The sequence below is a fragment of the Myotis myotis genome, unplaced genomic scaffold, assembly GCF_014108235.1.
Source record: "Myotis myotis isolate mMyoMyo1 unplaced genomic scaffold, mMyoMyo1.p scaffold_m19_p_13, whole genome shotgun sequence".
Classification (NCBI taxonomy): Eukaryota; Metazoa; Chordata; class Mammalia; order Chiroptera; family Vespertilionidae; genus Myotis; species Myotis myotis.
Genome location: NW_023416317.1, coordinates 7,113,693 through 7,139,693, shown reverse-complemented (window position 1 = coordinate 7,139,693; position 26,001 = coordinate 7,113,693). Strand labels below are relative to the sequence as shown.

Sequence of the window (26,001 nt, the reverse complement as noted above, 5' to 3'; positions counted from 1 at the left end):
TGTGGCTCCTGCTGGGTCCTCAGTCCTGAGGGCTTTTATCTGAGGTCTCAGGGGAGAATCTCAATAGAATATTCATCAGCTTTCAAGGTGCGCCCCCCCTCATGGTCTCCACTGATTGGTCTGCACCAGGGCAGGGAGTCAGTAGTCAAGGCAGCTGCTCCTGATGTCAGCCTTGGAGGCACTCCATCTGATTTTGCTGCTTCTCTGGGTTTGGAGTTGAAACACAGCTGAGGCCTAAAAGCCATCTCCAGGGGTTAATGCTTAAGGGAGTGGTGGTGCTAGGGCTTGTAGTCTTTCCCATTGCTAGGCACCGGAGATCTCCGTCCTGTGACCCTCTGCGCCTGGCCCATCGTTCCTGCTCTGCCCATGCCTAACTGCCTACTACAAAAGTACTCTGGCTAAATCTTGGATACATGATAGTGCTTTGATCTATTGTTAGGAATATAGAAGCCTCTCAATTATCCTTATTAATGAATAAGTTTAGTGGTGACAGGAATATATAACAGAATTCACAATTAATACATATGTGCCCATTTTATTTATATTTGGCTAACAACTTCTTGAATTCAGAAGACTGTTTACTTTACTTTGGAAAAATAATTCCTAACCATCTTTCCTTGGGGTTGCCACTAAAGCAAGACCACAGAAGGCAATATAAAGAGAGAACGAAGCAAAGCAGACCCATTCATCCTAGCCTGTGAGGTTCAAGCAGATGACGAATGTAGTGGCTGACTATCACAATCACCTGTGACCTTTAAAAACCCAGGCTATGAAAAAATAAAATAAAAATAAAAACCCAGGCTGCACCCACACTGATCCCTGGGTGATGGGCCTAAGCACCCACATTTTGAAGCTCCCAGGTGGGTGCATAGTCCTGGCTGTGAACTGTGGGTTTAGCAGCTTTGCTGTGCTGGTAACTCTCATCCCATGAGATACAAGTCTGAAGCCTGCAAGTACTTTGCTAAAAACAGCTGTTTCCAATGGAAGCATGCGAAACCTCAATAACAGCAGTGTCACCAGAAATAACAGAACTAGGAGTCACAATGCATCCCTTCAAAAGCATTTAAACCAAACCACTCAAGGGCACCAAGTTTCATAGGTAAGGTTGTTCACCACAGCATGTTTCTGTACTCCACAAAGGGCTGGCTAACTAAATGGTGGTCCACTGCAGACTATGAACTGCTGAGAGAGAGCAATGCTCCTATTTACTGAGCGCCTACTATGCACGTGATCTTGTTCCAGGAACATGGAATTCACCAAAGCTGAGGACCACAGACCCTCGCCTTTGTGAAGCTTACCTTCTAGGTAAGGTCAGCTTCATAGTCTGTGGGACACATGCAAATAGGCAAGGTGGTGCTCCTCATTCAAACATTACTAAAATTTTAAGATGGGGACAGCAGAGCATTAAGCCAAGACCCAGCCCTACTGAGCGTGGCCTCCCGTGACTGCACAGGTTCAGGCCTTTAAGCCAGCCCAGATTCTAGAGCAGTGGTTCTCAACCTTGGCTGCACATTAGAATCACCTGGGAATCTTTTTAAAATCCTGATTTCTGGGCCTCATCCTTTGGAAATTCTGTTTCTTTGTTACTAATGTCGTGGCCTCACCCCATAACAAAGAAACAGAATTTCCGGAGGATGGGGCCCAGAAATCAGGATCTTAAAAAGATTCCCAGGTGATTCTAATGAGCAGCCAAGGTTGAGAACCACTGCTCTAGAGGGAGACAGGTGATCGCAAATAAAGACCATACACACGTAAATGATCCAGCACCGAGAAGGTGCCAAGTGCTATGGAGGGGGAACGTGTAGAACAAAGAAGGGAAATCAAGTATCAATTTTAAGGTGGGCAGTAAGGGTGGGCCACATTGGAAGAGTCAGATTTGAGCAAAGATTTTAAGGAAGCAAGAGGGTCAGACGGGAATATTTGGGGAAAGAGCTTTCCAGGCAGGGTGATTGGCTAAAGCAAAGGCCCCAGGGCAGGCTGGGAGCGTGCGGCCTGCGGCTGGAGCAGAGCTGGTGAGGAAGAATCAGAGGCAGGCGAGGTGGGATCCCATCCCGTGGGGCCTCTTAGTCTACTGTGAGGACTCTGGCCTTTCGCTTGACATTTTTAAAGAATTGCTCTGGCTGCTCGGTGGATGGGCCACGGGAGAGGAAGTGGAGCAGCAAGGGAGCCTGTGCAATCATCTGGGAGAGCGGAGACAGGACGACAGAAGAACATACTCGGTATGTAGACATATGTATGTGTGTGTGTTCATGCATAGACATATTGTGACATGGAAAATTATCCACAAAGTATGACAAAGGTGCAGTGCGTAAAATAGACTGTACTTACAGGCCCGTTCTTTTTCTATGAAAACAAAGCCCCAAACTATATACAGTAGCCGCCTCTTACGGCATGGGATACGTCCCAAGGCCCCCAGTGGAGGCCTGAAGCCGCAGGTTGTCCTGCACCCTTATACATACTATGTTCTCTCCTGTACATGCATTCCTACCTGTGTACGGTTTAATTTGTAAATTAGGCACAGTAAGACGTGACAGCAACAACTAACAGTAAAGTGGAACAATTCTAACAAGATACTAGTTATAAAAGTTCCATGGATGTGGTCTGTTGCTTTCAGGTCTTCCACCCACTAATTTAACGCCTTTTCCATCTGAACTAAGCACTTGTGCATCGTGGCCAGAACATTTGCAATTTAAGATGCGAGAGCAAATTTGCACAAATTTCTTTTTCCTTCTTCACAATTTCACAGAAGATCCATGCTACCTCAGAGCTCAGCAGCCTCGGCACACGGCTTTTCCCTTTCCTCATTAAATCGCATCTTTCACCTTTCCCTTAGAGCAGTGGTTCTCAACCTTGGCTGAAATCAGAATTTTAAAAAGATTCCCAGGTGATTCTAATGTGCAACCAAGGTTGAGAACCACTGCCTTAGAGGGAACTCTTCCCGCTGCTCTGTGGCATATGCACATGGCCAGCATCAGGGCTCTTGTTTGGGGGCCATTGTGAAGTAAAATAGAGGTGACTGAGCACAAGCACTGTGACACCAGGATAGTGGATCTCAGCACCAGGACAGGCCACTAATGGTGGCTCAGGGACAGCGAGCGGTCACAGCGTGCAGACGCGGACAAAGGGATGGTTCGTGTGTAGTTGATAAGCTTTCATCACAGTACTCAGAATGCTCTGCAATTTAAACCTTATGAATTGTATATTTCTGGAATTTTCCAGTTAATATTTTCAGACCGTAGTTGATAACTGAAACAGTGGAGAGTGAAATGATGGATAAGGGGGGACCACTGTATATACGTTTATATATAAGTAGAAAAAGATCATAAATGTTATGAACCAGGCTATTAGCGATAGTTACTTCTGTGGCTCAGGAGTGATAGGTGGTTAAGGAACAGCGCCTCTTTTTATTTTATACTCTCCTGATGTGCTTGAATATTTTACCATAATTATAGTTTTATAAATTTAAAAAAAAAAACCTGCTTTTCAAATTGGATATCATGGAGTGGCTCCTCTCTCAAACATGGGAATATCTGACAAAGACTACAAAATACTGAGTTGGGCTTCTACTGATTGAGAAAGATGTGGTTAAACTAGAAAAAAAAAAAAAAAATGAAAACAAGATTACAAGGTTTGAAACCAGGATCTGAAAAAAAAGTTGGGAATTTGCAAACCTGGAGAAAACCAGGAAGCATAGTAAATTAAATGACTGACTTTTCATCCAACACAAGAAATTGGTACAAAATGCTCTGCGAGTGTTAACAGAGGTGTCGTGAGAAGGAGGAAGGATTTAGGTTAGAAGGAAATGAGTTCCTGTGATAAGAGGATGGTAAGTCATTGATTTGTAATACGTTTTTGTTTCTTGAAAAGGAGCTTGAGGTCTATGATGTGTTCACAAGGGTAGATCTCAGGTGAGGTTCCTGTGGGGACTTATAAGAAATAGGTTTAATTTGAGAGAAGTAATCTTGTAATTTTTTCTTTCGGTGTAGTTTTTATTTTCATAGGACCTATGGGTAACATAGACACTTAGGACTTTGAGGTTTTGGCATAATTTGGCTAGAGTCTTTTTTTCTTAGCTATACTGATTCGAACGATCCCCCTCCCCCTTTTTTTTTTTTTTTTTTTTTTTTTTTTTGTCCTTATTTGTTTTAGCTTGATATATTTAATTAGGCTTCTGATTTGGGATTGTATTTTCCCCTGGTCTGAATATGTGGTATCGACTGTGTTGACCAGTTAATTTATTAGTATGAGTCTTTGTAATTTTTATTATGTGTTGATTTTTATTTATAGTGTAGTAGTGGAACAGAACAATTTGTAAATTACTTTAAGCTATAAGACAATGTCAAGTGACTAAAACTCCTGTGTGAATTTGCTAGACTCCTCAGAAAAAACAATTAAATTTTTTTTTTTTTTTTTTTTTTTTTGTAAAGAACCATAATACCTGGGGCTTTTGTGGCATAATAACTATTGGGTTTTGAAAAAGAAAAAAAAAATTAAAGTTTCTTTTGTCTTTTTATTTATTCCTTCCTTTTTAGTTTATATAGACCTTTTGTGACTTACATGGATTTTTTTGCGATTTATATAAACTCTTTGTAACTTTTATAGTCCTGTTTAGTTTTTGTTTGTTTTTTTAATATTTGGCTTGGGCATTTTAGAGGCTTTAGTTTGAAAGTCTTTCCTTTTTTTTTCTTTTTACAAGGGGAGGAGTGTCCCCCTCCCCCCCTTTTAGACGAGGAAGGGTGTCCTCCCTAATAAGGGAATGGGGCACCTTGGATCTATAAGAAAGGCCTGACTAAAAGTGAGATTCCCAAAGCTGCAGCTGAGCGGTAGAGTGAAATGGTAGTGATGAGGATGTGCATCAAGCAGGTTTGGGGGGAGGGAGGGGTGACTAGAGACCCTGGTGAGTGAGTCAGACTAGAGCAAGTAGTCCCCGTGGTGGGCTTGCCTGTCCTATGAAGGGAACCCTTGGCCCCATCCCTTTATAGATGATGCTCTGAGTGGGGGCTGACTGGAGTGGTGGGCCCTGTCAGCTCAAGGCCGACATGGGGTAGGTTCTGGTCTGGGGAACCTCCAGCCACGGGGAACAGTCCCCCTTCCAGTGGCCAAACTTTTGACAGAGTGGGTCTGGCCCTTGAGGAAGCCCCTTCCCGGGCATTCCCTTGCTCAGTGTCTCTCTTGTCCGTAGAAGTGACATAGGTCCTTTTATGTTCCTTGTATTCCAGGAGTTGGGGGCCCTTGAGCTGTTTGTTTTTATGGGATGGCTTTTTTTCCTGTCCCATCTGGTTAAAAACACTGAAAGTTATTTCTACCGGTTGCTCATTGTGGGTCTGGGATCCAAAGGCTAGATTTTGGTAACTTTTTCCTAATGCCTGAGGCTGTGTGTTGGATAAAATGCATCTCCAAAATGCTGGGCCCTTAACAGACCTGAACAATTTCTTTAATAGGCTTTCTATTTATTTCCTTAGAGATGCCATGCTAAGATTTACTCCTGGTAGTGGTAGAATTGTTAAGCTAGTGCCTGCAGTTCTGTAAACAAGTGCCTGCAGTCTTGTAGCAAAGAACGGGTTAAATTGGCAACTGCGGCGGAGGGGGGTATACAGGGGTGTCCTGAGCTGAGAAAGCAGGCCGCTCTGCCTTTGTGAGAGGCAGGAAGTTTGAGGGGACGGTGAGGAAAGTGTCCCTGGGAGTGTACCCACTCAAAGGTAAACAAAAATGGACAGTTTGGGTCTAATGGGATACAAAAGAAAGCATCTTTCAAGTCTAATACTGAAAACCATTGAGTTTGAGAGGGAATTTTCCCTAAAACTGTATATGGATTTGGTATAACAGGATGCATAGGAATTACAGCCTTGTTGGTGGCTTGTAAATCTTGGACTAACTTATTTGTTTTGTCCTTTTTTTTTTTAATGGATATGATAGGGTGTTACAGGGGGAATTACAAGGAACCAGCAGCCTGTGACCAAGAGGGTTGTAATGACCTAGTGTAGGCCTTCCCGTGCTTCTAGATTTATAGGATATTGCCATTTGTTTTGAAATTTGTTTGAGTTCTTTAACTTGATCATAGCTGTTTTTGCTCTGTGGGCTTATCCTGGTTTAAATATAAATGCTGAACCATGTCCAGCACAGCCAGTGGGGAACCTGAGGAGGGGCGGTGAAGGATTAAAGAAAAAAGACAAGAGAATACAGTTGGGGCGAGGTGGATCACTGTGCCTGGATGAGGACACAGTGACCCTGCCTATAAGCTGAATCTTTATTTTATAGTCAGATCACACAAAGCAAAACAAGGGAGTGGTCAAGATATTTACAATGTTCTTGTGAGTTTCAAATCTGCTTCTTTCCTGTTGTTGCAGTTCTCTGAACTTTATCAAGCTTTGTTTTGGCAGCACTTGCTGTACCTCCTGCAGCCCACTTCCCTCAGCTACCTAGGACTACAGGGTCAGACTGTAAGGTCAAGCTTACATACAACCATAGCCTTTGGCTGTGCCGCCCCACCCCCACCCTCACCCCCCAATGCTGATATTCTTAACAGGAGCCAGCTAGAGCATAGGGCCCCTTCAGTTTAAGACCACTGTGTGGACAGGTTCTGTTCTGGGGCCCCTCCAGCCCTGGAGACAGTCCCTTCCCCAGTGGCCAGGCTTGTTGCAGAAGGGGCTTGGTTTTCAAGGCAGCTGCCTCTAGGTCAGTCCTTTTCCACCCGCATTTATAGCAAGTGCTGGGAGGAGGACTTTTAGGTCCCCTTCTCCGTAGTATCATCAACTTCTGCACCTGCCAGGCAGCAATCGCAGGGCCTGCCTTTTATCCTTGTGTGTCTCCTTTTTGAAAGCCCTCTTTGTTCTCTTTCAATCCCTGTTGTAAAATACTGAGATGTTATTTTCTGCATCTTTCCATGGAGGTAGCTGGTCCCATTCCTAATTTCTGTAGTTTCCTCCTAATAGCTGGGGCCAACTGGGTTATGAATTCATCTCTTAGGATAGTTACTCCAGCTGGGTCATCAGGATCTGGATGAGTGTGTTTGATCAAAGCTGCACTCAGCCTTTGTATGAAGGAGGTGGGATTTTCTTGGGGACCTTGGTCAGCGGCTGCTAATCTATTGTCATTAACAGGTCTCTTTGGGGAGGCTTTCATTCCCTGCAGAAGGCAAAAAGCATGTGACCTCTGGCCCATCGCCCATCCTCCAAATCATAGTCCCAATTAGGATTAGGAGGAGGGATGGCCTCCACTCCTGGTGGGTAGTTATTCTGTATGTGGATTTCATTGGCATAGGCTAATGTCTTTCCCTTAATGTTATTACTTTCTGAGGTAGTCAGGGCTTCTTGGAGGATTAGATTAATATCCCTCCAAGATAAATCATATGTTAAGGTGAGCTTCCTCCATTCTTGGATAAATTTGCCAGGGTCATCTATAAAACTCCCCAACCTATCCTTTACGCCTATTAAATCTTGCATGTTAAATGGAATTTGAATTATTCCCCTCTGTCCTCGGGCTTCCCTCAAAGGGAAAAGTTGAGGTGGTACTTTTTTGTCTTCCCTTTGTATTTCCTGCTTTATCCTCCTTCCAACCAGTTGATTCAGTATAGCATGGGGCTAGTCCTGGGCAGTTGGTTGTTGGGGCGCTATGGGTGGAATCAGGCATTTACTCTTAAGATTTAATTCCTTCTTTGCTATGGCTGTTAAGAGTTCAGGATGTATTTTACAGCTTTGGTATAATTTGGAGTTATTTCTCGAGGCCAGAAAGACCTGGACATAAGGTATTTCAGTCCACTTGCCCTGCCTTCGGCAGAATGAGTCTAATTGTAAGATTGTGCTATAATTTAGGCTCCAATCCTAGGCCAAACTTCCCCCATCTCTTGATACTGGGGCCTAGTTGTATCACCAAAAAAAAAAAAAAAAAAAAAAAAAAAAAAAAAAAAAAAAAAAAATCAATCTTTTTTCTTTAGGTTTTGAGGGTCAAAGCTGTCCCAGTTCTTTAAATGCATTCCAGAGGTGAATCTTGTGGTACTGATTTTTGGTTTCCAATCTGGAGGAGAATAGAAGAGATCATAGGAGAGAATGGCATCCCCGTTACATTTCCTATGTTACCCCTGGAGAAGGCGTCCCATCTCAGGTTTCCAAACCAATCTTACTGTGTAACCCTCTGGGTTTCCAGGCTTAACTAGTGTTTACTGTGTAGCCCCTTTGCATTTCTATTTTTAATTGATTTAAAATATCCTTTGTCTTCTACCCCACCTTCCCTGTTCTGCAGGGGGTGGCCTCATACCTTTTGGGGTGTATTCCTATTTTATTTAGGTGGCCATGCTACCCATTACTGACCCTTCCTTCCTGCCAAAGGCCCTGCTGAAGAAAGAATTGTAGTATTTCTAGCCCCGCCAGCCATTGTAAATATGGACCTTCTCTAACTTCTTGTATTATTTTCACTTTCTCAAAAAAAAATTTGCAATCCAATACATATATCCACTGAAGTGTCTGGAAATTTGCCATTCCTGACTACTCCCCCTGTCTCATGGGTCCTGTAGAGCTATGTGTAACAGGTGCCTGATTAGAGTGGGTAATACTTTCTTTGCGTCTAAGTAGGTAGTTTACTGACATCCCTTAAGTTTTGGTAAGGCTCAGCAGGACAAAGCCAACATTCTCTGCTGTGCCTATCAGTTTTTTAAAGATACTTAACAAATTGTCTTTGAGTCTCAAAGTTAGGTATCAGAGTCTGCAGTGCATGCACGAAGAAGGTCCCTTTATTTCACCCATTCCACAACTGACATGGAACTAGTCCCCTAATTCGTAAAGAGCCCTAATCAGCTTGGCAAACAGTTTTAACACATTGCGTAATGCATAGAAATCTCTAAGACATACGCCAGTGACCACACATTTTGGGGCAAACTGCACATTATTTAAATCATCATAATGCACTTTAGGTGTTGTTTTTCAATAATTATAACATTTTTATTTACAAAAACAATTAAACAATTGAAGTTCCTAGTTCTTTTTTAACGTATGGTACTGTGTAAAACATTTTCCTCTATGAAGAGGGACCAAACAAAATTTACATAAGTATCTAGATTCGCTCCTTTTTCCATGGGCGTGCAAAACGAGAACACTCATGAGCGGTCCTAACAGGTGGCGCACGAAACACGAGAAAACTCCTGAGCGGTACGAAATGTGTTAAGATCTTAGCCTTAATTTGTTTAAGTGGAGTGTCTCTCGCCAAAGCCTTTGTTTATATATTAGTCGTCTGTCCTTTAATAGTCTTCAGCCAGTGCCTTTGCTGACAGTGTCCGTGAAGGCAAACTGAGGGAGGAACTTTCTCTAGGTTTTTAGATGATATCACTGGAACTTGAGGGGTCCCCCAATTGATTCCCTTGCCACCCCACAGAGGCAACACTCCCCTGCCTGTATTTCCTACCAGGGGGATGTGGCTGTGAATAGAGCTCCCAACAGCCACGCGGGGGAGAGGGGTGCACAGACTGACAGGTGATTGGTGATTTAAATGTATTTTCCTCCTGGCCGTGCTCCAGAGGCAGAAAAGCTAAGGATTTATGTAGTGGGTCCAAGTGTGCTGCTGTGGAGGGAGCGCCCAGCGGCGGTGAAACCACTGGTTGTCTCCATTCCTTTTACGCACCCTGGTTTCTCTCTCTGGCTGTCTACAACAACCATGAGGACCCGGAGGGCTGGGTGACAAGCCCTATGTGCACCCCGGACAGGTAGAAGTTTAATTACAGTTGTATTCTGGGGTCCCTATGAGGCCCCTGTGTGGGAAATTGCTCACCTGTCTGAATTCAAATGATGGCCTCTGAGACGTAAGAACGGCGAAAATAAGACGTTCAATACACTCTCCAGAGCGGGTGTCCATTCCATTGTACAGGGACACATGGAGCAGCGAGCATAGCCTATTTAATTAGTCCCTCCTCCAGTTCCTCATTGGCTGAGTACTGTGGGGTCACCTGTTTCCTCATATATCTCCTAGGTCTGGCTGTGTCCCATTGGGCCATTTAAAAAAAAAAAAAATTGGGCTGAGGCCTTTCTAGCTGCCTCCACCTCCCCAGTCTAGCTGAGGCAGAAGCCTCGGGGCTTCCACCATGTTGTTGGCCACATGCACAGGTCTTTGTTCCTCTTCCCTCCCTACATCTCTTTGCCCTGGGGAGAATTCAGCAAATTCCATCAAAAGCTGACCATGCTGGAGATGGATCACAGAGATCCATTTCCTACAAATTCCCTCTTTTTTACACTAATTGATCCTGTCTTCACTAGCTGTTCTAAAACCTTTTGGCTTTTGTAGAGGAAGGAAGAGGGAGAGAGAGTCTATGTAGGTGCCTCCATTGCCGGCTTCAGAGCAGTGGGACTGGTGAGAAGCTCCTTTCAGGGTACCTTCTATTTCTCCTCCAGTTGGCCCATCGTCCTTGCTCTGCTTATGTCTCTCTAACTGCCTACCACACCCCTCAATGATCTTGGCTCTGAATTCTCTCTGGGAAAGGGGCCATAGATTCTCTTCTGACTGAGAAGGGGTGGAGGTTCTCTTTCAGAGCTAAGAGACCCTTGTTCTCTTTCAGAGGGATGATGCCTGGGCATGGAAGGAGATGTCTAGAGGTGGTATTCCCTGAGTAGGAGTAGGGCTTGTAACCTGGTGGAGAAAAACTATGTTATAAAATTTCAAAAGTAAGAGCAGCAAGAATTATGACAAATGGTCCGGTGGAAGGAAAAAAAAATTCAATTCTAATAATTCCCTATTTATATATATAATCTATCTTATCTAATAAAAGAGAAACATGCAAATTGACCATACCTCCACTACACTCACAAGCCACGCCCACCAGCCAATCAGAGCGACTATATGCAAATTAACCCAACCAAGATGGCGACCGGCAGCCATGGAGCTGGAGCAAGCAGGAGGCTTGGTTGCCCCGGCAATGGAGGAAGCCAGGCTTCCAGCCAGCCTCCACTGGGAACTTGGGTTGCTGGGGGCTGTGGCCAGCCTGAAAACAGCCATCAACCCCTCACCCAGGCTGGCCAGGCACTCCAGCGGGACCCCCACCCTGATCCGGGACACCCTGCAGGGCAAATGAGCCAGCCCCCAACCGTGTACTAGGCCTCTATCCTATATAGTAAAAGGGTAATATGCAAATTGACCCTAACAGCAGAACAACTGGGAATGACTGGTCACTATGACCACTAGGGTGCAGACGCTCAACGCAGGAGCTGCTCCCTGGTGGTCAGTGTGCTCCCACAGGGGGAGCTCTGCTCAGTCACAAGCCAGGCTGATGGCTGACAGTACAGTGGTGGTGGCGGGAGCCTTTCCCACCTCCTCAGCAGCGCTAAGGATGTGCGATTGCAGCTTAGGCCTGCTCCCCGCTGGCAAGTGGACATTCCCCGAGGGTTCCTGGGTTGCCAGAGGGATGTCTGACTGCCAGCTTAGGCCCAATCCCCCAGGGAGCGGGCCTAAGCCAGCAGGTGGACATCCCCTGAGGGGTCCCAGACTGTGAGAGGGCACAGGCCAGGCTGAGGGACTCCCCCCCAAGTGCACAAATTTTTGTGCACCAGGCCTCTAGTATATATATAAAAGCCTAAGCAACTGTTACAACCGAACGACCGGAACATCTCGTCGTCCAGTCGCTATGACGGACACTGACCACCAGGGGGCAGATGCTCAACGCAGGAGCTGCCCCCTGGTGGTCAGTGCGCTCCCACAGCCAACCTCCCACGAACCCTCCCCCCGGCTGACCAACCTCCCGTAGCCCCTTCCCCTGGCTGGCCAGCCCACCTCCCATGGCCGCTCCTTCCAGCTGGCCAACCTCCCAGCGTCCCTCCCCCTGGCCAGCCAGACCCCCAAAAGGCTTTGATCACTGGCCAGGCCAAGGGACCCCCACCCATGCACAAATTTGTGTACTGGGCCTCTAGTTGAAATATAATCTTTCTCCCTAAAATCATCCTTAGTTTTATTAAAAAGCCAAATTAACACATTTCGTACCGCTCAGGAGTTTTCTTGTGCTTCACACGCCATCTGTTAGGACCGCTCACGAGTGTTCTCGTTTTTCACGCCCATGGAAAAAGGAGCGAATCTAGATACTTATATAAATTTTGTTTGGCCGCTCTTCATAGAGGAAAATGTTTTACGCAGTACCATACGTTAAAAAAGTACTAGAAACTTTAATTGTTTAATTGTTTTTGTAAATAAAAATGTTATAATTATTGAAAAACAACACCTAAAGTGCATTATGATGATTTAAATAACGTGTAGTTTGCCCAAAAACATGCGGTCCCTGGCGTATGTCTTAGAGATTTCTATGTGGTACGCAATGTGTTAAGACCAATTTATCTATTTCATTAACTACTAGAGGCCCAGTGCACAGATTCGTGCACCAGTGAGGTCCCTCGGCCTGGCCTGCACCCTCTCGCAATCCAGGACCCCTCGAGGAATGTCGGAGAGCTGGTTTTGGCCCAATCCCTGAAGGCCAGGCTGAGGGACCCCACTGGTGCACGAATCTGTGCACTGGACCTCTAGTATGCATATAAGATCTTTGGTTAATCTCTTCCCACCCTCCCCTTCCCACTTCCCTCTGAGATTCATCAGTCTGTTCCATGTTTTCATGCCTGTGGTTTCCGCTCCTGCATTGAGCATCTGTCCCCTGGTGGTCAGTGCACGTCATAGCTACTGGTCAGCCGGTCGCTTAGGCTTTTATGTATATAGATAGTTTCAATTCGGTCTGATCATTTGCATAAACACAATAGAATAGCAATTGACCACCTTGGCTAGAATTTCATGATTGAGTCTTAATGTGCCCCTCAGGGCAGAGAAGCCACGCTATCAAGCTGCCCTCCCCAGGCCTGCTGGCAATATTTGCAGGATTAGGCAAATTCTTCACCAAGATCTGTACCTGCAATGGCTCCACCTGGCCCACACCCTAGGCTTCAAGGCTCAGCCCAGCAGCCCTTCTACTCATTGCAGCATAGTGTGCACAAGGTGGGGGAGAGAAATGGGGGAAGGATTGGGCAGGGATGCAGAAGCACCCTTACTGCTCCCCTCCCACTCAACCAACCACTAGTGACGGCCAGGTATGGGCCCGACACTTCAGCACCATCCATTTTCAGGGCTACCACATGACCAATAAGATACCAGGCTTTCTCCATGATACTCTTATCGGCTTCAAGTCTCCAGAATCCAGACATGACTTTTAAACATGACACTCCAGTCAAAGTTTTTGGTTAATAAAACCTCCATTGGAAACTGGTATTATTGAATTTATGCAAAGAAATGTATTGCCATGATTCACTCATTAAGAATTGCCAAATTCTGGAGGGATCATGTAGGCAGAAAAATATACCAAATTGCTTTAAGATCTTCTGATTTTCCTTGCCAAATGCATTATAACAAAACAATGACTGTCTTTAAATGACAAAGGAAAATTTAAAATGACACAGTTATGTATTTCATTATAATGCAAATGACATGGAATCTTGTCCTTTCTAGAAACACAGTATTCTACAATATTATAACTAACTAGAGGCCTGGCACATGAAATTTGTGCATGGGTATGGTCCCTAGGCCTGGCCTATGATCAGGGCCATCTTCCCAGGCTGCCAGCAGTAGGCCCCGCCCCCTGCCACCACCCACCCCTGGTTCCCTGTTTGCCATCAGGCAATCAGAACCTGCCAGCTGGGAGGAGGGACTGAGAGGTTGGCCGTTCCCACCCGCTCCCTGGTCTGTACTCCAATGCCAGTTGCCCAGGCAACTGGCAGGACAGGGGCCTTGGCCTGGCATTGCCTGTTTGTGCCACCACCTACCTGTTAACGTAAAAACCATTGAAACCTGTAAAGAATTTTTGTGAGTTTATTTGAGCCAAACTGTCGACATATGCCGGGAAGCAGAACCTCAATGAATTGAGATAGTGCTCCGGAGAATGGCAGGGTTACATCCGTATTTATACATGAAATTCATTGGTGACAGATTTAAGGAGGTGGGATTAAGCGAAGCGGGGGGGGGGGGGGGGGGGGGGGGACCTCTGTGATAGAATAAAAAGTAAAATGATGGACACATACTTAGGTGGGTGCAGGATCAATTAACATGATAATGAAGGAATTTGTAGTATCTGTCCTGGCGCCCAGAACATTTGGTTGTGCCCCCAGGGGTTCCAGAAAAAGGGAAGTTACAAGTTACCCAGACATTTCAAGGGTATGTTATCTTAGAGGCAGAAAGGCAAATGGGCTCAGTAAGGATCAAAGTTGATCTTGTCAGTGAAGATACTGGCCTAGGACATAACTGCCCACCATAACTGCTTTTAGTTAAAGTTTAATTTCAGACCATCCTTTGTGGTTATTTTAGGTCTCTGAGTCTGCTAGGCTGCCACGCAGGCCTTCCCTGAGCTTGTCAGGTCAGCGTGTGGCCCCTTTCGTCCACATACCTTTGGTTCCCCATTCCCCATCGGGTGATCGGAGCTTGCAGGCCAGGGAGAGGGACCAAGAGGTTGGCCGTTCCCATCTGCTTGCCCACCCTGCCCCCTGCTGTGGGTCGCCCTCTGTGTCTTGGCACTGCCCGTGTCTGCCACCATCCACCCCCAGTTCCCTGTTCCCCATCGGGCTATTGGAGCCTGCTGGCCAGGGGAAGGGACTAAGAGGTTGGCCAGCAGGTCCCAATCAGGCAAACTCAGATTAATACTTCAGTATCCTGTTATTGCAAAATACCTGAATATTTAATAATTTGTACTATTTAACCCAGAAAACTCAAAGTTTTAAGTTACTAAAGACTTTGGAAAACTATGTTTAGGCATATATAACTATCACTGAAAAAGCTTTAATATATACACTTTATTTTTTGTTATATTTATAACAAATTTGAGATTTTAAAGCTAATTATTACTATTACCCAAGGCATTTTCTTGTCAATTTTGTAACAGGGATAACTCACTGGCCTTTAGTGGCTTTAATGTGAAAGTACTATTTTATTTTTCTTTATAAAAACGCTTGTATCCCCAACCACCATCACCACCACCACCGCTGCTGCTATTTCTGCAACTTTCTAGAGGCACTTCTGCAGACCTGCTCCTCCCAGTGTTAGGAGCAAAAATAGAATATTGGGGACCAGCTATGGTTACGGGAAATATTAATGATGCTCTGCTAATCATGACTACCCTGTGTTGGTCAAAGAAAGGACATAGTGACCTGACTGAGAGTTGTATGCCCCTGGGAGCTTGGAATCAACCTTGAAATTCGGTCCATTCTCATTCAAGAACTGCCTATTATCATGGAAACATTAACCCTGTTGCCCAAACAATGGAGTCCCACCCCACCCTGTGATGCCCTACTTCCCCCCATGTAATCTCTGTCCCAGCCTATACAAGCAGCTGGCTTGGGGTTGGGGGGGGGGGGGGGAAGGGGGGGGAGAGGGGGCTGTAGGCATATTTTTGTGGATGACCCGCTGCTTTTCTATACTGCTGGCAGTATGGGGCAAACACTCATACATGATTCAACCCTGCCTCCACTCACCTGGCTCAAGTAGTGGCAGGCAGCGTGAGCCCATTGATTGTCTAGTTACACTAGGATCTTATCTTATACTAACACAGCAGAGCAGAGACAAAGGATTCCCCGTGTTCATAAACCGGCTAAGAGCAAACTAAGTGCCCAAAAGATAGAAAGCCAAAATTACATTACAGACACACAGACAAAAACTCTCACTAGCTAAGAGTTTCAGACGGCTGATGCCTTGAGAGGGAAAGCAGGAAGAGCCCCCAAAATTAAGACTTCTCAGCAGCTGCTACAATCTCAGCAGACTGTTCCTACAATCTCTGCCACATGTTCAGTCTCGCCACAAATGGCTGGGGCCTGCAAAGCATGATGTGCCCCATCTTTAAACAAATGAAACCAAACAACAAAGAGACACAAAACATCAACAGGAACACTCTTACATACAGTATTTACAGGTGTGCCAACCCACAGATGAAATCTCATTGTCTGTCCTGCCACAGACACCACAGAATGCCCTGTATTAAGAAACCATCGAAGCAAAACAATGCCTCCTGTTCCTGGTTCTGGAACTCCCCCTCCCCAGAACATCATTCTCCCCCATGGACTATCCTGGGGAATGTATTCCCTAGGCCTGGAATGTTTGCTTTCCGTCCTCGGAAAGTCCCTGTGCCTATTCTATGTGCTCAGTCCCCCATCCTGGAGATTTCTTGCACTTCCTGAGATCCGCTTTGTCCTTCTCTGGCACTTTCCCTCACAGGAGAAACAGAACAGCAGATCAGAACTGTGTGCTCACTTTATGTCCCAGTCACGTCCCCATCACATATACCGACCTCGGAGGATACCCAACCACCAAGGTAGTAAGGACTAAAGTCTAATTTCCCACCACGGCCCATGCATGAGGTTTGCCTGGTTGCTGCATGTGTTCCCCATTATGTCATTTTTGCCATCTTCTGAAGTAAAACAGTCTTGGGCCTATTTTATGACGTCTGCAAAGAGATGGAGCTCAGGCAAAGGGGCCACCCAAAATCAGGTAGGATGTATCTCCTCTTAAACCAGCTCCTCCCTCTCCACCTGCACAGAGATCCCAGACAGCCCTCAAATTGTGAGAAATTGCTCACCTGTCCTAATTCAAATGACAGACTCTGAGACATAAGTATGGCGAAAATGAGACTTTTAATACACTCTCCAGAGCGAGCTTCCATTCCATTTTACAGGTACATGTGGGGCAGCAAGCATAGCCTATTTATTTAGTCCCTTCTCCAGTTCCTCATTGGCTGAGTACTATGGGGGCCACCTGCTTCCTCATACATCGCCTTGGTCAGGGGTCCTCAAACTTTTTAAACAGGGGGCCAGTTCACTGTCCCTCAGACCGTTGGAGGGCCAGACTATAGTTAAAAAAAAAAACTATGAACAAATTCCTATGCACACTGCACATATCTTATTTTGAAGTAAAAAAACAAAACGGGAACAAATACAATATTTGTATTTGCATGTGTCCCGCGGGCCGTAGTTTGAGGACCCCCGGGACTCTTGCTGTCTCCCATTGGGCCATTTTTAAAAAAAAAATGGGCCCTGACTGGTTTGGCTCACTGGATAGAGTGTCGGCCTGGGGACTGAAGGGTCCCAGGTTCCATTCCGGTCAGGGGCATGTACCTTGATTGCGGGCACATCCCCAGTAGGGGGTGTGCAGGAAGCAGCTGATGGATGTTTCTAACTCTCTATCCCTCTCCCTTCCTCTCAGTAAAAAATCAATAAAATATATTTTTTTTAAAAAAATTGGGCTGAGGCCTTTCTAGCTGCCTCCACCTCCCCTGTCTAGCTGAGGCAGATGCCGTGGGGGTTTCTACCATGATGCTGGCCCATATACACAGGTCTTTGTTCCTCTTCCTTCCTTCCTACATCTGTTTGTCCTGGGGAGAATTCAGCAAATTCCATTGAAGTCCGACCATGCTGGAGATGGATCACAGAGGTCCATTTCCTACACCTGTGCATCTTAGGGTTCAATCCCAGACACCTCTGCAAGGCCCTTATACCTGTAGCACATTCAAGAGTCTTGAACCAAAGGGAACAATTTGCCTCTTTGATCTTTGGAGCTTGGGCAGGGACCCAAGCACTCATCTGGTTTTATTTTCAATTTTCTGCCCCAGAGCACAGGCCTTGCATATTTTGCAAATTTGTATTATGCTGCAACCCCCTAACCCCCAGTGGCAAACAGAAAAAGAAATCCCCGAAGGGAAGCAAGGACAACTGTGCAGCCAAGCATTAACTGGGAGTAATCCACCTCTGATCCCAATCCCACTCTGATCCGAGTCACAGCACCGAATGTTATAGGCACCTCTTACTGACACCAGAGCGGTGTTACTGGCCAGGACAGCACTCTGAGTCAGTGGGATAGGGCTGTCCCCAGCCTCGATCCTTGTCTTCTCATATCAATGAATTTAGACTAGAGACCTTGACTGTGTTGTGAAAAGTCTATTTATTAAAGCAATTAAAGCATGCACCTTTATTGAAAAAAGCAAAGCAAGCAAACCTATACCACTGGCTAATGAAGCACAGACAGGTTCTTAGCTAATTTGCAGAGCAAGATGGGTGGGGGTCTGAGGTGTCATATACCTTCCTGTCTATAGGCTTCAAAATGCCTCTGCTGACTATGTTGGTACAGATTAATGCTCAAGGTCCCCTTTTTTTTTACTTTGCTGTGGCCTTCCCAGAATTCACGAGAAGCACCTGCCAACTTTATCTCGTCAAGCTTTGAGGCTGCTGGCTTCTTTGCTTAGGCAGTGGTTCTCAACCTTCCTAATGCTGTGACCCTTTAATACAGTTCCTCATGTTGTGGTGACCCCCAATTTTATTGGTACAAATTGAACATAATTAAAGCATAGTGATTAATCACAAAAACAATATGTAATTACTAGTAGCCCAGTGCACAAAAATTTGTGCACTCGGGGGTGAGGGTGAGGGGTGGGGCCAGACCCCTCAGCCCGACCTGCACCCTCTGTCATGTTCCTGGACCCTGGCCACTCCTGGCCTAGGCACAGGCCTACAGGCTTGGGGTGGCCTGGCTCCCGAGGCCCCATTTTATCAAGAGAACAAAGTCAGTGTTAGTTACAGCCCTCACAGAACCCAGTACACTGCATCTGTGCATACAACTGCCTCGTTCATGTGCCCGCTTCGCCCTACTGAATTACTAATATCTTGAGGACATAGATCTGTCTTATCCTGCTTCACCTTCAGTGCCTGGCCTGGTGCCAGGGACCTGAGAGGATTTGCTGAGTGAGTGAATAATGAGTGAGTGAATGAGTGAATGAATGAGCAAGTAAGTGAATGAGCAAGCAGCTACCTGTCCGGATAGTTCGCACTCCACTCTGGGCTGCCTGACGCAAACCCTGGGCAGTTCCCGCCCTGCTCCCAGCGGCCCCACTCCTCTCTTCCAGCTGCATAGTATGCGCAGGGCAAAGGCGGCCTGGGTGTGCGTGTTGGCAGATCGGTGCATTAGCACCTGCCAACCTGGGAGGGCCATTTGTGGGCGCAGCCGGTGTCTGATCGGTGCTTTAGCACCTGCCAACCCAGGAGCCCCACGGGAAGGCCGTTTATGGCCCATTGACGGATTGGTGCATTAGCACCTGCCAACCCGGGACCCTGCAGGAGGGCTGTTTGTGGGCGTGGCCATTGGCGAATCCGTGCATTAGCACCTGCCAACCCGGGATCCCCATGGGAAGGCCGTTTGTGGGCGTGGCCAGTGGCTCATCGGTGCATTAACACCTGACAGCCACGGATCCCCGCGGGAAGGCTGTTTGTGGGTGCAGCCAATGTCTGATCGGTTCATTAGCACCTGCCAACCTGGGATCCCTGCGGGAGGGCCGTTTGTGGGCTAAGCCGGTGGCTAATCGGTGCATTAGGACCTGCCAGCCACACATCCCTTTGAGAGGGCCGTTTGTGGGCGTGTCCGGTGGCAATCGCTGTGGTCCCACCGGCCAGCCCTGGGTCAGGTCCCATACAGGCTGCCTGCCGCCCCAGTCACAGATAGCAGGCCCGGATGGCAGGGGGGCAGGCCGGATGGCGCTGTCCCGCCCTGCCTGTAGTATGCAAATTAGCCACCATCTTTGTTGGCAGTTAACCACTATCTTGGTTGGCAGTTAATTTGCATATCACCCTGATTAACCAATGGGAAGCGTGTTGGAGGAACGGTTAATTACCATGTTTGTCTATTATTAGATAGGATATATGTGTTTTCCGATGGTCTTAGGCAACCCCTGTGAAAGGGTCGTTCGACCCCCAAAGGGGTCACGACCCACAGGTTGAGAGCCGCTGGCTTAGGGAGTAAAACTGTCCCTTTTCCCCTTTCCCCCTCTGTCTCTGCATTATCTTATAAGGGAGTTGTGTTTTTAACCATTTGTTCAGTGCCCTGGGCTGGGGAAGATAATGGCTTGTTAGTTACAAGCTGGCTGCAAATTGCCCACACTATTTGGCCTTGTTTTCACTTTCCTGTCTCAGTTTCCCTATTCCTCCTGCTCTGGAATCCTGTATCATCACAACGTACCTACCAGAGTCAGTCTGCAATGTGTAGTGAAAAAACAAGTACTCTAGTAACAAGCCTCACCTATTCTGCAGGTAGGGATGAGTAGCCGTTCTGTGCTATTTTCCCTTCAACTCTGTGATTCTCTGAGATCAAAGAGACTTTATTCCCTGAGGGATCTACTTAAAAGGACAGTGCTTCTTGGTTGGTGTTTGGAGTTCTAGGCTGTGAAGACCAAGTGGACCTGGAGGGACATGCGTATGAAGTGGAAAGTGATAGAGGGTAGCAGTCAGCACTTGAGTATTTACTGTTAATATCACCTTGCTTAAACCCATCTTCTTTCAAAATGACCTGGTGATCCAGCAGTCTCCCATTAGAGAATTAAAACCACACTCCTACTCTTGACGGTGAGCACAATGCATAAAGACCCCACTGGGTGAAACTAGTCAACAAGTTTTCATAGAAAACCCACTTCCACAACAACAACAACAACAACAAAAAAGTACCTGTGTTGGAGAAGGCCCAGCTTTGTCATTTCCCTTCTTCGAAGCATATAATGAGGTGTATTCTAAAAGCACTAGGATCTTATTGTGCTGAACACCCCACCCCCACTGCTGACCATGTTGCCAGATTGTGAGAAAAACCACCTGGAGGAACTTGAAAGGCCTCTTCCTTTAACATGAATGCAGACCATCAAAGTGGTCTCAGACTGCCCACAAGCAGGAACAATCTCTGGGACTATAATTGAGTCACATCACATTCTTTTTAGTGTGGCTATTTATGGAAGGCAAAGAACTTGTGTGACTGAGGGCTTCACAAATAGTTCCCATTGTCAGTTAAGCCAGGGACCATTTCCAGATGCCATCTTTAACAAAAAGAAGCTAGGGAAGTGAGCAGTGTCCATAATTACTACGTTGGTGACAAAATAAAGCAATATACAGCAAAAGAGACAATTCGTAGGATGGCTTACTTTTTTGTTGTTGTTAATCTTCACCAGATGATATTTTTTTTGCATTGCTTTCAGAGGGTAGAAGGGAGGAGAGAGAGAGAGAGAGAGAGAGAGAGAGAGAGAGAGAGAGAGAGAGAGAGAGAGAGAGAGAGAGAGAAAATGAGAATGAATCAGGCTGGGAATGGAGCCTGCAACCGAGGTGTCCTTGACCTAGACTCAGACTTGAGACCCTTCTAAGCTTGGGCTCTCTAACCACTGAGACTCACTGGCCAGGGCTAGGAGGGCTCACTATTAAACACAGTACCTTTTGAGTGCCCAGGACCTGAGGTTCTCTAGGGACACCCTATCCACTGAAGGTATAATCCATAAACTGTGTGGGAGCCTGGAACCTCATTAGAAACCACATGCTCAACCAGGACAGATATTAACTCCCTCCCTCACGGGTTGAACTTTTCATCTAGTATGACCAGCAGGAGTATGTCTAACCCCACATACGTCTGTCTCCAAGACTCATGCTCTGAGACTATTTTTGGCTTAACTTTCACAGCACAGCCTTTTGGTTTCATATTTCACAACACTGGTGAGTGTATATGAGCCACACTGTTCGTGAACTTTATCATGAAAGTAGAAGGCCTTCTTCCCCATTTTAATAGAGAGAGAAGACATTTCTTCATTTTGATTGGAAAGTAAGCCAGGACAATGAAAATAGAATACCCATTGCCATACAGGTAATTCCTCCTCCTCAAAAAAAAAAAGTATTTTACTGAGGATTCTTCTGATTGTCAGAGGTGTGCTAAACACTTTGCTGTTATTCTTCCCAACTCTGTGAGGTGTGGCCTTTTCAAGATGAGGAAACCGAGGCTTAAAAAGAGGTTAAGGAATTTGCCCGATCACAGGAGGTGATGAAGGCCTTTGGTGGGGTTTGCTCTATTTCCAGTGTTCCATGCGCCACCATGCTGTTCAAATTTCCATGAACACATGCATTAGCTGGGGACCTTGTGGAGTTCACAGACTCCAAGGTGGAACCTAAGATTCTGCATTTCTAATAGGTTCTGCAGTGCTTATGAGGCAGCTGGCCCATGGACCACACTTTGAATAGAAATGTCCTATACTATTGCGAAGGTATAATTCCTCCTTTCAACACAATAGTATATTTCATCAAGCTGAAGCCAAGCACTCTTACTTGGTTACCTGACCTTGATACATTTGAGACAACATGGAGACAAGAAAGATATCAATCCAGAAGCAACAGTGGTTATGGAATGCATACATTTCCATGTATTTTTACAGTAAAAATGCATTAGAAATCTTTCACAAAAGAAACTTAAAAAATACAAGTAGGGTGTTGGGTCCCCCCTCCCCCACATTCTTTTAGGCATCCGCTGTGTAATATGGGTGGGAAGGAAATTTCTAAATGGTTTGATTTCATCGTATAAAATACACATCCATCATCTCTCATCAAGACATTTACATGAAGTGGGGGTTCAGGAAAGTAGGCTCACAAGAATCAGTCTCCAATGTAAGGTTACAGTAGTTCAGAGAAAACTGTATCTTTCTATTTAGTGCATAGTCCCTGTACAGTAAATATTTCCAAAGCGAATCTGTGTGGGATTCTGAGGAAATAGCCACCAAAGTCTTCAGATTGAGACAAGCCCAGGTGGGTAGCACATAGATTTTAAAATGTCAAATGTTATCTATGACAATAAAAAAAGACATCAAAATATCAACTTTGATGCACTCCAAAAATCCACCTTGATTTCATTTATTTAAAACTCTGGACCACAACTGAGAGCATCAATCATTTAACATCACAGATTTTGCTAGAAATAGTGAGAAAATTCTTAGCAGTGGAACCTTAGGAATAAAATCTGCAAGTTGGCTCCTAGGAAATGGATGAAAAAGAACATCATTATTCAGCTGTATTCTCCCTCAGCCTTACTATAGCTCGATGTATGTTTTGTATGGAAAACTTTGATAAAAATAGCTGCAGAATTTTTTCTCTGAGGAAGTTATTTTGTGAATGCCTATTCAACTACAGCTACTCACCCCAGTGCTATGTATAAACCCATAAGTCAAATAAAGCTCTGAACAATGTAATATTATATATGCATAGTGTTTTATAAAAAGATTGGCCCACACACTGCTTTTCATCAGTACAGAAACAGCATTAAGTCCATAGCACACTGCAAGAAATGAGTGAAGAACAGAATGCAAACAAGTGCCTAATAGTTCACAAGCAGGCTCACCATGGAGGAAATTATGATACTCAAACCAAGTAAAGCTTTAAAGAATTACTTATATAGTCTCCCATTTTAAAACAGCTTTACATACCTGATTTAGTTTACATTAAAATATATCCCAATGAATCAATTTGTTCCATATTCAGAAATATAAACACATATCACATTCCTCACTGCTAAAGTTTTTGTCATAAATTCTCTTTTATACAAGAAAAAAGGCAACAGTTGTTTTTAAACAGGCTCTATTAATTACAATTTTTACTCTGTACACACAATGATTGGCTGGTTTTCTCCTTTTTTTTTTTTTTTTAACAGTACCATGAGAACAACAGTGATTGACTTGCAAAGTTTGTGTCTGTATGGAAAATGCAAAACAGTACGGAAATATACAATGTATTGTAAGCAGCAGTTTGCTATAGTGGTCCAACAGGTACAAGCAAACATTTGGCTCAGCTAGGCAGTAATCCATTTCCCATTTCAACCACCTCCCTGGGCTATAGCAAACCCAGTTACACCTCATGTGGGAGTGGATTGCAAAAGATGTGTTGTTGTTGTTTAAAGAAAAATCTTTTGTTTTGCTGTCTCAAAATTCAAAGGACAGGGTCATGAGGGCAGAACTTTGCCAATGAGCTCTAGAGCCATTGGGATCATGTCCTTTCCCCTTCAATTACTCTGGAGACTGTTGTTAATAGTTTCAAAAGGGAACCTGGCATTTCTAATAAGCACCTCTAAACCCTACATATCAACAGAGAGCTAACTCCACCAAGACTCATTCCCTCCTCCCCCATTTGGTAAGGAGCAACCCGGGCTTATGCTAAAAGGGGGACCACACCTTCTCTATTGAGGATTTTTGATTCCTTCACGCTGGGCACATTGTCCCCCACTCCATCTACTCTGCAGCCTCAACCAGACAATACAGAAGGTGTTTTTTTGTCCATTGCTTCCAGTAGTTGAGTGAGGCCATGATGGCACTGCCTTCATGAGATCTTAGGAGGTGTTGGTAACGCTAATGAACCTGACCATCTGCACCCGGGCTGCATTTGGGTCATGGCGGCCAACCTTTATGGCCAGGGAGAGTTTCAACTGTTTTCTGAACCAACTGTGACGCAAGAACATAACATTTCTGTGTGCTGTGTAGATTTGCTATAAATATCCTTCATTTGCAATAGTAGTCTCTTCATATAGTTTGCTTGATTTTAGGATCACCGGCAATCCCAGAGTCCTCAGCATTTACAAATATAACTTTTGCCTCTTGGCTTTTTTTTTTTTTTAAAAGAAAAACTAACTACAGTAAAGCACTACATCATTACATAAGTCTATATCAAATTAATCAATAACTTCCCTTACTTAGAGAAAATGATCAAAAGCCCTATTTGACCAGGAGAGAGAAAAAGATTGCCCAAAGATGGGAACAATTCTACAGTGTATGTAGAAACAAAATTTATCCCCCTTCGGGGCAACATTTGGCAAATAATTTCCAGAAAAGTATGCATTTAAAAATACTTTCTTTAATATTATACATCAGGCACAACACTGTTCACATATATATTTTTTCCTTAGAAATTCAAATGCATAACATGTTTGTTGCTATTCACAGGATGTTCAGGTGCCAGGTGCTTCCTAAGGTGAGGACATGGTTTCGGGGTGAGCCTCCTCTTGCACCTCGGCCCCGGGATCGCCCCGGCCGGGCTCAGATGCTGAGGTCGGTGCTGCACTCCTTGTAAGGCCGCCGTCTCTGCTCCGGGGGGTGTCTGCCGCCGCGGCCGCCCTCGGGCTTCAGGCTCGCCTGGTCCCTCTCCCGGTGGCCGGCTCTGTCCTCTCGGTTCCTTTTCTCCAGGGACCGCTCCCGCCGGCGCTCCGGGGACCTCGCCCGCCTGCGGTCGGTGGACTTGGCCCTCCTGTCGGGCGAGCCCGGCCGCCGGCGCTCCGGGGACCTCCTCTGCTCCAGGAGCCGCTCCAGGGACCTCCTCCGGCGGCCGGGCGAGCCTTCCCTCCCGCGGCCGGGCGAGCGCTCGCGCCTCCTCCCGGGGGAGGCCTCGCGTCTGCGCTCGGGCTTCTCCCTCCGCTCCAGCGTGTTGTCGGCGCTGCGGGTGCCCTCCCGGCGCCTCTCCGGGGCCCGCCTGCCGGGGCCGTCGGCCGCCAGCCGCTCGGGGGGCGCCTCCCTGCGCCCCTCGGGCGCCCGGTCCTGGGGGCGGAAGGCCCCGCCGCCGGGGGTCCTGGGAGTCCCGTTCCACGTGTGGTGCTCACTGGGCGCCCGGCCGGGCTCCCTGCTGCCCCGCGAGGGCCCCCCGGGCGCCCGCTGGTCCCCGTGCGGCGAGGATGTGTGAAGGTCGGGTGGGTGACTGGACTCCGACGGCGGGGGCAGCCGGCGGCCCCTCGTTTCCGGGGCGCCGGGCCTCACTTCCGGGACGCCAGGCCTCACTTCCGGGAAGCCGTGTGCAGCGGCGGTGCCGCCGAGCCGCTCGCTGCCGGGGTCTGCGGGGAAGGAAGCAGAGCCACAGTCGGTGAGCAGCCCTGGGCGCTGGCCCACCCGCATGAGCGCCCACAGCCACAGCCCGCCGAGGCCTGGGGAGGGGAGCGGCTACTAGTTAGGTTAACAACTAGAGCTGGCGGCCCTCCGAGGCCTGGTTAGGGCAGCAGCTACTAGTTAGGTTAACAACTAGAGCTGGCGGCCCTCCGAGGCCTGGTTAGGGCAGCAGCTACTAGTTAGGTTAACAACTAGAGCTGGCGGCCCTCCGAGGCCTGGTTAGGGCAGCAGCTACTAGTTAGGTTAACAACTAGAGCTGGCGGCCCTCCTAGGCCTGGTTAGGGGAGCAGCTACTAGTTAGGTTAACTAGTACTGGCGGCCCTCCG

The 26,001-nt window shown here is 46.4% G+C and overlaps 1 protein-coding gene across 15 annotated transcripts in view; it reads right to left on the bottom strand.

Moving 5' to 3' along the window:
* Positions 1-23,409: 23,409 nt before the first annotated feature.
* The window catches only part of MAGI1 (membrane associated guanylate kinase, WW and PDZ domain containing 1), a 577,726-nt gene continuing 575,134 nt past the window's right edge, over positions 23,410-26,001 (bottom strand). For 11 of the 15 annotated variants that reach the window (XM_036331630.1, XM_036331632.1, XM_036331639.1 and 8 more), the window contains one exon: positions 23,410-25,623. In XM_036331630.1, coding sequence (XP_036187523.1) covers positions 24,839-25,623 — 785 coding nt within the window. In that variant the 3' untranslated portion in view covers positions 23,410-24,838. The remainder of the gene's footprint in view (positions 25,624-26,001) is intronic. The other 4 variants (XM_036331640.1, XM_036331643.1, XM_036331642.1 and 1 more) reach the window with 1 other exon arrangement.